This window comes from Cibotium barometz, chromosome 55 (genome assembly GCF_041138505.1).
Source record: "Cibotium barometz isolate CiBa-2024 chromosome 55, ASM4113850v1, whole genome shotgun sequence".
NCBI classification, from domain to species: Eukaryota; Viridiplantae; Streptophyta; class Polypodiopsida; order Cyatheales; family Cibotiaceae; genus Cibotium; species Cibotium barometz.
The window spans coordinates 24831374-24843484 of NC_141100.1; the positions used below are offsets into that span (position 1 = coordinate 24831374).

At 48.2% G+C, this 12111-nt stretch overlaps 1 protein-coding gene across 1 annotated transcript in view; it reads left to right on the forward strand.

The window, feature by feature from the left end:
* The window catches only part of LOC147607539 (uncharacterized), a 94015-nt gene that overhangs the window by 43566 nt on the left and 38338 nt on the right, over window positions 1-12111 (forward strand). Inside the window, exons 2-5 of the mRNA XM_086790328.1 lie at window positions 11058-11158; window positions 11261-11405; window positions 11493-11750; window positions 11839-12028. Coding sequence (XP_086646454.1) covers window positions 11058-11158; window positions 11261-11405; window positions 11493-11750; window positions 11839-12028 — 694 coding nt within the window. The remainder of the gene's footprint in view (window positions 1-11057; window positions 11159-11260; window positions 11406-11492; window positions 11751-11838; window positions 12029-12111) is intronic.

Sequence of the window (12111 nt, forward strand, 5' to 3'; positions counted from 1 at the left end):
GATGAGAACTGGCTGAGGACACTCATAGCATAGGAGATGTCTGGATGGGTGTTGGCAAGGTAAAGCAATGAGCCAACAATCTGCCGGTACTCTGTGCTATGTGGAATCCACCAAGGGTGTATCATCCTCCTTGGATAACTTCTCATTGGGATCCATGGGACAAGAGAGAGAGGTACAATCTGACAACCCATAAAGTGTGAGCAGCTTTCTCACATATTTCTGCTGAGAAATGAAGATACAGTTATCTTTCTGCCAAACCTCCAGTCCAAGAAAATAATGTAGAAGACCAAGATCAGTCATCTCAAATGTCTCTGAAAGCTTGGACTGAACCTGTGTGACCAACCCAGTATCTGAACCAGAAAGAATGAGGTCATCAACATACAAAACAATGACACAAATATCTCCATTAGAAAGAAGCACATAAAGAATGAGGTCATCAACATACAAAACAATGACACAAATATCTCCATTAGAAAGAAGCACATAGAGACTGCTGTTAGCATATGCCCTCTCAAAGCCAAGAGATAACAAGAAGGCATCAATCTTCTGATACCAGGCACGGGGTGCCTGTTTGAGATCATAAAGAGCCTTCTGCAAAAGATAAACATGGGTGTCCTGTCCCTAAATCACAAAACCAGGAGGCTGCTTAACATTAACTTCCTCCTCTAAATCACAAAACCAGGAGGCTGCTTAACATTAACTTCCTCCTCTAGATCTCCATTTAGAAAAGCGGATTTGACATCCATCTGGAACACGGGCCATTTGAAGTGTGCAGGTAGAGCCAAAACAATTCTGATGGTGGTATACGTGGCTGTAGGAGAAAATGTCTCATCAAAGTCTTCACTTGCCTTCTGAGCATATCCTCGAGCAACAAGGCGGGCTTTGTACTTGTCCAAAGTACCATCTGCATGAAACTTGACTTTGAAAATCGATTTCACACCAATAACACGACGATGTAAAGGCCGTGGTACCAAAGACCAAGTGTTATTCCTCTCAATAGAGGCCATCTCTGCTTCCATGGCTTGTCGCCACTACGGGTGTGAAAGAGCCTCCTCTGGACTCTCAGGCTCATCAATCTCTTGGAGAGAACTCAGGAGAGCCGGGGATGGTGGTAGAGATTTGGAAGCCCGAGATGAACGGTGAGGGCCAGAGGTGGTGGTAGAGATTTGGTTATGGAGCTGTGCATCAGTGAGACCAGAATCTTTAAAGAGTTGTTGAACCCACTAAGGTAGGCCAGCCTTCCTCTCAAAGCGTGAAGAAGAAGATCCAGCTACAGTAGAGGACTCATCCGATGTTGCTGGAAGTGTTGATGAGGTAAGCACTGGTGAGGGTAGTCCCGGAGTCAAAGCATGACTCGTAGAGGGACCGGAAGCTGCAGGAGCTAGTGCAATGGGAACGGGTGATTGTAAAGGAGCAGCTGGCACCGGGGTTGTAGCAAGGGGAGGAGGAGGAGTTGGACGTGGAAGAGGTAAAAGATCACTAGCATCTGTTGGGAATGGATCATCCAGAAAGTCGGAAGATGCATTAGGTGGAGAGGAATCAATGCCAAACAAGCTCTCATCAAATCGAGCATCACGGGAAATGATGATGTCATCAACCTTCGGATCCTATAAGCGGTACCCTTTGGATCTCAGACTGTAGCCTGTGAAGAGCATCCTCTTTGACTTCAGGGCGAGTGGTCCTTCTCTTATCTGGGACATGCACATAAGCAACATAGCCAAAAACACGAAGATGAGATATAGAAGGCTTGTGTCCTGTAAAGGCCTCCTCCGGAGTCATCCCGTCAGCCGCTTTTGTGAGAGAGCGGTTAATGAGATAAACTGAGGTAGCCACAACTTCATCCCAGAAAGCAAGAGGGAGACTTGCATGATGCAACAAAGCACGAGCCATCTCTTTGACGGTCCGGTTCTTTCGTTCCACAACTCCATTCTGCTGAGGAGTGTACGGAATTGTGATCTGTCGATAAATGCCCTTCGAAGCAAGGAAGTCATCAAATGGTACAAGCTCGCCACCATTATCAGTCCAGAGGAATGAAACTCTACCTCTCGATTGATTTTCCACCATCGCAATCCAAGTCCTGAAACTGGCAAAAGCATCTGACTTGCGAGCTAGAAAACATACCCAGACTTTGTGAGGGAAATCATCCACAAGAAGAAGAAATTATCGAGCCTCGCCAAGAGACTCAACCTCCATAGGTCCTGCAAGATTTGCATGTATAAGCTCCAGTCTTTGGGTTGCTCGATGAGTGGTTTGCTCTGGAAACGCATCTCGATGATGCTTGCCATCATGCAGGATGAGCAGATGTGTGAGAGAGACCTGAGCTGAGGTAGTCCGCTGCTGACAACTTGCTTAGAATGGAACTTCTATATGGTAGCAAAATGGGTACATGACCGAAGCGAGAATGCCACAAAGAAGTATTTGCCTCAGAAACCAAAGCCAACACGAGTGAGAAAAACTGATGAATATGGGAATCAGTGTGAGGGATCTGGGAAGAAAAATTGGTGATCTTGTAGAGACCCCCATCATGGACTCCATTGGCAACAACCGAGAGAGTCTTCTTGTCGATTGCTTCGATGACCTCATCATCAAAGTACACACCAAGTCCCTTCTGAGAAGCTTTGTATATTGAAAACAGATTTTTGGAAATTCGTGGTACATGTAGAACGTCATGTAAGGCGGCAGAGGAACCCAAAGAAACATTACCAACACCGGTGACAGAAGCGAGGAGTTGTCGCCGATACGAACTGAAGAAGAGATAGTCTGGTAGTCCTCCAAGATATGGGCCTGATTGGTCATGTGGGTAGAAGCACCACTATCACCAACCCATTCCACCGCTTCAGGTGTGACACTAACATCTTCAGGAGAAGTCATATCTGTGATCACGAGGAATGAATCCTTTGAAGAAGTGGATGAATCTGTGACTGCCATGTATGCAACTTTGGCAGATCCCTCCTGTGAAACTTTGCCTTTATCTTTGGTGTTGTCCTTGTCAGATGCTTTAGAAGCATCCTGGGCTTTATACTTGGCTTTTGTTGCTCGAGAATCATCATGACGAGCAAAGCAACGAGCCTCAGTATGACCTGTCCTGCCACAATAATCACATTCATTCCTTTTGTCCTTGGATTCCTTAGAATCCTGTTAACCCTTGCCTTAGCCTTTGTTTTTGTTGTCGTTGTTGTTGGAGTTCCCTTTTCCGCCTTTGCCTTTGCCTTTGCCTTTGCCTTTGTCAGAGGCAACAAAAGCAGACTCCGACTTGCCTTTTTTGCGAAGCATGTACTTGTCGTGGAGATAACTCACAACTTCCTCAAAAAGGGGGAGAGGATCACGGAAATAAATATTATCCCTGAAAGAATCAAAGGAAGCAGGCAACTTACCAAGAAGTTTATGGATGGGATTGTTGATGGTGCTCGTGTACTCCTCAAGTTGCAGCTTGATACGGGAAAACTCTCCAATCTTCTCAATCAGGTTATCTAACTCAGTGATGGTAAGCTTCTCTAGATCTGACTCCAATTTGGCAATCTTCCCTGTCGAAACTCTCCCATACCTCCTCTGGATCTCTGTCCACATCTGATGAGCATTACACCGAGAGGAGCCGAGAGGAGACAAACTGTGCTTGTATGGATGGAGTCATGCAATGGATGATAATAAGACGAGCCCGAGCATCCAATATGCTTCTCAAAGCAGGGTCCACCAAGTTAGCCATCCACACACCGGCTCCTTCCAGCAACAACTGAGTGTAGAAAGACCAAGTATGATAGTTGGTTGCGGTAAGCTTCATGGAGTCATTGACTTGGGGAGGATTGTAGGATGGTATGTGGGTAGGGGTGGGAGCAAGACCTAGATGAGAGAAACTCAGAGAGGAAAGATTGGGAATAGGAACCACCCGTGGAGCGGTGGGAGCAGGGGATCCTTGCTGTGATGGTGTTGGAGAATCAATAGGAGAAGGAGCAGCAGTAGAGAAATCTCCTGAAGCCATGTCCTCTTACAGAAACCTTCTCTGAAGATAGGGGCTGAAAAAAAATCAGCAAGTCCTCCTCTCTGGCTGTGCACAGCAAGAAGAAAGGGAGGAGGGTGGGAAACTGAAAGGAGAGGAAGAAGATCTCTCCAAGATGCAATTCCTTGTCCGTAGCACCTAGAAGAGGGCTTCAGCAATTAGAAAAATCAGCAATCTCTGCTGAGAATTCAGAAATACAACAATCCCAAGTGTCAGATGAAGAAAATGCAGCACTCTTGAGGAAGCCCCCCGCTCCCGGAAGAAAATGCAGCACCTTTTTAAATTCAGCCCACGTAGTAGGCCGAGTTTCGGACTCCAAGCTCATCCACCACTTATATGCTTTACCTCCTAGAGTTAAGCTCGCTTCAAGCGCGCGTATCTCCTCTAGAGTTTGGCGCAATCGATGCAAATCCTGCCACTTTTGTAAAAAAGTGTTGACCGCATCCTTATTGCGTTTCTTCTCCTCCCCACTAAAAGTCGGTGGTTTCAGGTCTTCTAGAATAGCAGCATCATCTCTAGGATGAGACATGCCAACATTCATGTTGCCCCCTTGGGCGGGAGCTACTGGTATCCCTCCCACTGAAGCACTTACGGTGGTAGAAGCTTGCATATTATTCTTTAATTCTTAGAGAGAGAGAAGTATCTTATCGTATTTGGCCTCAATGTCTAAAGTACGGGACTCTAGAGCCTTAAATTGTTTAGTACTGACCAAATGATCATCAAGAAGGTCATCATCTGTCATCGTGACATCGAGATCGTCAATTGCCGTTCCCGTGTCCAACAAACGACTGAGACCTCCATTTCCAGACTGATGGGGTTATTACATATGGGCTCTATAAATGCGATGCAAGAGAATGCACACAAGAACCAACCTCAAATCCAAGCTCTTGGAAAACAATTGCAAGTATTAGCTCGAAGTGAATTTGTTGGTACGATGCTAGAATTTGAATGTCGATGTTGAAAAGCATCCTCAAATCTTCATAAGAAGAATCCCAAAACGCCACTTGAAAGCTCCACCGTAGGAACAACCTCTAAGTTGTAAAGGTTTTAACCTTTGAAAGAGGTGTAAAGAATTTTAATTCTTAAAAAAAAGAAAAAGAAAATTTTGAAGTTAAACTCTCCAAGTTGTCTGCGACGGCGTCGAATTGCACGGGAGTCAGCCGCAGTCTTCTTCTACTGAAGGCTATAGAAACGTTGTGGGCTGCTCCGGCTACAGTGCTGCAGAAATACAGGTGTGGGCTGGTCCAGCAACTATGGTGGCTTAGCCATGTTGCGCAACAAGTAAAGAGAGAAGGAGCTCTCTTATGTGTGGTCTGTTTGTCGCTCGCGAGCTGCTGTTGGGTTGATGCACACTATCGTTTGTCCGGGCTGTTCTTGACGTGCCTGCGTGTAGCGCTGCTGTGTGTTATTGTAACTCTGTAGAGCTGCGAAGGATCTCTTGGTGTTGTGATACCAATATTAGGTTTGCTTCTGAACCAGCCCCGACCTCTAGAAAAAAAAAGGACCGAGAGCTCTTGGATTCTCCACCCAACCACACCAACTACACGACCCCTTCAGCTATACTTGGACACCCTTCTTTTCTATTCTAGGCTACCTGACCACATTTAGCCAACTGCCCCTTAATTGTGTGTGAACACTTCCCTAGTGCACACCACTAAGTGTCCTCTAGCTTGGCCATGTTGGCTCCCAGTGAACCCTGCCCGTTCCTTGTCCTGACGGTTGAGCTCTCTAGGCTCCCAGAACTACTACTGTCGTGACAATCATGGGGCGCCTTGAGCATGGGGCCTGCTAGGTCTCTTGGAAATTGGATCGCACATAGGCAGTTACTCATGGAGGTGCAAGAGAGAGGTCTGAAAGGGGTCCGGGGTAGAGATAGGCTTAGCATCGACATGGACTCAGCTATCCCTCAGGAGTGGCTGACTCCACCCCCCCCCCCTTCCCCTCCCCCCAGTATGGCTAGACGTGTTTATGAGACATGATATTCTTGTGGTGGTCCACGGAGTAGATGAGGGCAGTGGTCTGCTCACTTTTTCTATTGGATCCCATGGCAGACTAGAGAGATCCGAGCTCCCCTTAGAGGAATTTAGTGGCTACACCTTGCAGAGGGTGAGGGTGATTGGTTTTTCAGGCATGAGAGTGGCACATAGACCCAGCACCGGCTAAAGTGGCTAGGGAGAGATTCTGGCGGCTATGGATATGGGAGTGCCGACCTCTCGCGCGCCTACAGTGGGACTCGGGAGAGTGGACTTGCCATGACCCCGCGGATCGGGAGGAGACTCTAGATGCCCCCTTATTTGCTTACACAGCGCGGCTAGGCCGCAGGATCCAGATGCCAGAGATAGATGGCACATCGATAGTAACAGCACATTGGCAGTCATAGGGCCTCTCACAGCGCTTCCTTTCAGATTTTTGGAAGAGGCTTTGGGACAGCTTTCGGCCTAGAAAAATCGCCCTCTTTTTTTGGTTGATGGCACACAGGAGTTCGGCGGTCGGTACTTGGCTGGCAGTTGGAGGTTGGTCAGCAGCTTGCCCACGGTGTGGCCACCCTCAGGAGTCTCAGTGACATTGTCTTTGGGATTGCTCGAAGGCTCAGCGGATTCTCCGCGTCTTCACTATGGACACGGCATCGACCCGGATCATTACATGGGGCACTGTTGCTTGGGCCATAGAGGCGGGAGTGGTCAGGGCATAGTCATAGGGAATGGGCATTTTTAGACTCGGGAATGTTGGGGATGGCAGCACCTTCCCGTTCCCATTCCCATTCGTGTCCCATGTCACTCTATAGTCATAGGGAATGGCCATTCTCAATCTTTTCCGTCCTTGTTCCCCGTCTCGATTTCGTGTCCCATGTGACTATGGGTCATGGCTTATGAGGAGGATGGGGGAGGGCTAGCCCTTCAGATCTCTCACCATCGTATTGCAGCAGTACCAGTCACAACCCCACCTACAGGCGACTGGGCGGCCAGGCTTATGCCAGAGACGAGAGATTTGCAGTAGCATAGCAGGCACATTTGCCGAGCTAGATGCAGCGAGGCCATCGAGGGTACCCACACTCCGCCGACTGAGTCCATTAGGAGCATATGGCTGGATATCATTCGCGCCCTCCACAGCAGTGGCGGAAGCTACAGGGAGTTTCTGGCCGCATGCGGAAGCGGCGGGAAGCTTTCTTGAGGCTATGGAGGCCTAGCCCATTTCTTACAGATAGAGGTGGTGACCCCACTTGGCATTACAAACCACCTATGTGGTTGTCCCCCCTCCCCTCCTCCCCTTGTATGAGATAGCATTCTCCTCATAGAGTGGCTAACCGGAGGAGAAACGTCTCTTTCCCTTTTGATCATTTGATTCCCACCCTTAAATGATGTGAGTTTGTATTCAGCCCTTCGTGGTTGTATCTAGCCCTTTGTGGCTGGTTTTTTTCAATAACAAATAGAAGGATTTTTTTTCCGAGGGGAAAAAAAAAGAAGTGATCTGTTGACTTGATGTCCCTTTGGCATATAGTGCATATCCTCTCCTCATCAAGTATCTACATGGCTCTCCATATTTCTATCCTCAGGCGGTACGAGAGAGAGAGAGAGAGAGAGAGAGAGAGAGAGAGAGTTGTATTAACGTCTTCAAAAGGCCAAAATGACCTATGAGACCAGAAGGTTACATCATATCCATGAGGTACATAATCCTGGGTACAAAAGAGAGAGAGAGAGAGAGATTAAGCGTCTACTAAAGACCCAATGGGCCTATGAACCAAAGTGATACAATAATGTCCATGCCATACCTCATCATGGGAATGGAAAATAAAATAGAAACAAAACATAGCTATCTTATTGGGGTGATACAAAACTGTTCATGGAATCTCATCATGGAATACTAGGAACATGGAACATGAGAGGAGCATCAGCCCCCAATAGTGGCCAAAATATCAAGCATGGGGCTAATGAGTATCGCCGAGAAGTCTCCCTTAGCCACATCACGTGGAAAGGTAGCTCGATGGCGGTGGAGCATGTCCTGGATCTGGAGCTAATGAGGGGATCATGGCTGACGTCTGAGGGGCCGGGGGCATCGGGCACGTTGGAATGTGGAGGTTTGGCGTGTGAGGTGGGTCCACAAGATCCACTGTATGGGTGTCCTTGGGTCTGGAAGAAATTGGTGATGGTTGGCTGGTGAGGGAGGGGTCGGGGTGGCTGGGGCCGAAGCTCTCTCTCAAGAAAGTGTCTCTATGTCTGCGGAGCTCAAGCAGGAAAATCCCTTGCAATGCTGGTTCGGGAAGTCGATCATCTTGGTGAGTGGCCCAAATCCCTCACGAAACAAACAATGCAACCTCCCGTGGATCTCATAGTATATTGGGCAACGGCATATATGTAGAGCCACTCTAGCCAAATTTTCTAGGAGGGATTGCCTGTGGTGTCAAGAGGAGAGGGGTCAATGGGTCACACTTGCTTGTGGAAGCCAACAACGCAGACCTATTGGAGGGGTGGCACAACAGTCGTCCTTAAATGGGGGCTTTGTAGGCTGGGGGTGGTTGAAGTTTCCTACCACAAAGGCTGGGGGGGGAGTGCTGAAGATTAGGAGGGGGATGTTGTAAGGAGAGAGGATTGCCACCCATAGTGGGGGGAGGCGAGACAAGAGGAGTTAGCCACTTCTGCGGAGTCGATGTCATGATGAGGTTTATGCCCACTCTAAGTCTGGCAAGGTCCCCTGTTTGTAGCAGCATGTGGCTGGATAAAATGAAGCCAAGAACCCAAAGAGATTGGGTTGTCGGGTTCCCAGGTGACCCCTGGAATGTGGGGGTCGAGGTTGGAGAGGGTGCAGTAAATGTGGTCGGAGTAGATGGGAGAGGTCTCTCTGGTGAAGTGGTATCTTGGGTGGCGGTGATGCGACAGAACAAGGAGCTGGGTGGTGTACTGGCATGTGAGGGAGAAGGCACTCCGATAGGGCGAGGCGAGATGGTGAAGTTCGGGATGAATGGTATCAAGGAGAGAGAGCCCTTCAGGTAGTCCATTGTACTGGCTCCATGTGTGAAGGGTAGCATGTGAAAGAGCTGGAGCCGGGATATTAGGCTAAGGCATTGTAGATGGCTAGTCCATGAGCTCCGCCAAGGACCACGAAATACTCCCCGTAGGTGCGGGCCGCTATGTTCTCTGATGTCCGGGTCGCTGTGTCTAGTGATGTACACTCAAGGTCTGTGCCCTCAATGTCGATCTCTTGGTACATGGGGTCATCTGTCTCGAAGCCTCGAAGAAGAGTATTTGTGTGTTGGCGGTGCAGGCATTGAAGTCCTCCCGTTTTTGTACATTGCCCACTTCCTTGCCTTTCGTGCCTCCAGTATGTGCGGCGTGCATTCCCTCCCGTGTGCCACTTGGGCTGGTGTGCGGTCATCCTCTAGGTAAGTCTTTTCCCCCCTTCGAGGCTTGCCTTTTTGTGAGGAAGATTAGCTTTGCTTCCAAATCCCCGAACTTAAGGATTAGGGCGCGCTCTGTTGTGGTGTCCTTGCCCACCCTCCATGCTTCAATGAAGGGGGTGTTGGGGATTCCCATCTTCGTGCATAATGATACGGCGTCTTCCTTTGGTGATGCCCCTTCCTTCCATCCCACAACTCGCACATGTAAAGCTCGAATCTTCCTCCTCTTCCCCTCCTCGAGCGTGTCATTGATGATATTCGGGGTTGAAGGTGGGATCCGTTGTTTCTTGGCGACCTTGATCCAATTGCCTGCATCCTCCACCTGCTTCTGTGTTCTTTGGATCACTTCAGCCCACGTGGTTGCCTCATTGGCAATTTTCTCCTCCTCTTGGAGGTCCTCAATTGCTCTTGCCGAAGTGTGCTCAGCTCATCATTGAGGGATGGCTGGACTATTTCCCTTTCTTCCATAGCCACCCGGGCTGTTTTAAGAGCCTCGACCTCATTCTGCTTGGTCAATATAGCATCCAACACCTCAATCTCCTTTTCTTGGCCTACAATTTTCTCCTCATAGGCGGTCAAATATGAGAGAGAGAGAGAGAGAGAGAGAGAGAGAGAGGGGAGGGTTATATAAACGTGCTCTCTTGTATGACTATCTTTTCTTGCAAGGCATTTATGAGACAGAGAGAGAGAGAGAGAGAGAGAGAGAGAGAGAGAGGGGAGGGTTATATAAACGTCCACGGAAGACCCCAAGGGCCTATGAGACCAAAAGTAATACAATGGTACCATGGATATACAGAGCCATGGAAAACTGAAAGATGAAAACATTATGATCTTGTGTAGAGTGAGATATGTTGTGATCAGCTAATGATGATACCCGCCTCGGCCAGAGCCGATCTGATGGTGGAGTGAATGCGAGGCCTTTGTGATGGGAGCGTGTCATGTTGGTGGAGAACCTCATGAATCTGTCTGTGTGTGGAGGGACCTGATGCTCTGGGACAGGGATGTCTGGCTCGCAGAATGGATCGAGCACAAAGAAATCTGTGATGGCTTTCTGTGAGGTGTTCTGTCGGAGCCAGGGCTCTCTCTCAGCATGCTGCCTCAACACTACATCCCTGTGTCGTTTGAGCTCCATCAAGTACATGCCCAAGCACCTCTGATCTTGAAATTGTATCACCCGTGTGAGTGGTCCGAATCCCTCTCGGAAGAGGCAGTGTAATCTCCTCCGTATCTCGTGGTAAGCCGGGCAACTGAACATATAATGGGCCTCATCCTCTCTGCTCCTGTGGTGCATACTGTGGATGTCCTCTCCTCGTGTGTGTGTGTGTGTGAGAGAGAGAGAGAGAGAGAGAGAGAGAGAGAGAGAGAGGAGGTTGAGGAGCAGCAGGAGGAGAAATTAGAGAATTAGTTATGATGATGTAACTTGTAAGCTACAAATCCGCGATGACACGTTGGCCAGCTATAGCTAGCAACTAAGGCTACGTCACTTGTTTTGTGCTTCTTTTTTGTATGCACATTGCAAATGCAACCCAACGAGTCACTAATGCAAATTATCCTTTTCTGATGTGGATATGAACAAGAAAGCTGCATCACTTGTTTTGTGTGCAATAGCAACCTGTTGCCAAACTGTTCTATCCTGATGTGAATATGACACAAGAAGCTATTTTGTTGCAGGAATATGTGGTGGTCCTTGTGGGACATGGTAAACATCGAGCACAAGCTGTCAAGGATCTAGAGGCATTTCTTGGTGATCAGAGTGAAGCCTTTGTTACCTGGTCTGTCATAACAGAGGCGCCATATTTCTTGTTTGTATGCCTTCTTGTTAAACTGAAATTAGCCATTTTAAAACTTGATATTAACCTACATCTATGCTGCAGGCTTTGGGATCACTTGGGCTCAAATATACATTTGTACACTTCAGCTTCAATTGAATCTTCTCAAAATTTTGACACTCCTGATACGGATCCGCTTGGACACGATGGAAACAAGGAGCTTATGAAAAGCATGGATACCAATGCACAGGTAACCTTGCTCATCATTCACATGCTGTTGAAATGTATAGATTCTATTGACCTTGATTCTCATGACATTGCTGTTTGCAAGTTGCAGTTGAAAGAAAAGAGCCATGAACCAAGGCCATCTGGAACTGCTGAGGGTGGCAGATTGATCACACTTAGGAGGGATATGGGCAAGGATAATGAGATCAAGTCGAGAAACGAGATGAGTATGGCTACTTTGGGGACTACCCAGGTCGATTCCAGCAGTGGCTTGACTCGAGGTGGTGGTGGGTTCACACGTACATTAAAGCGACCACGTTCTCCAGATTCTTGGACTCACACCGAAAGAATTGTGTCCGAAAAGCAAAAGGTGCACCTTTCGGTATTGAACACACACTGTTGAATCATAGGGGGTTGGCTTATGAAGAATTTGATGTTGACCAGTTGTGTGTTTACAGAGGCATTTGTCTCCTCCACGGGTGAGTGCTACACGGCGGCTGTTGCAATCAGCTGTGCGAGAGGCAGTGGCACCAACAACGGGTCATTCTAAGAGATCAGTGCGAGAGGCAGCAGCTCCAACAGCAGGTCATTCAAAGCGATTGGAATCCTCCTCGAAGCGTTTACAATCAGTTGTGTCAGCTGATGTTGGTGAGATGCTATGTATATGTACCATGCTTCTTTCTTGTCTGCTGGCTTTCTGCCCGAGCATTGGAAAGGAAAACAAAGGCAGA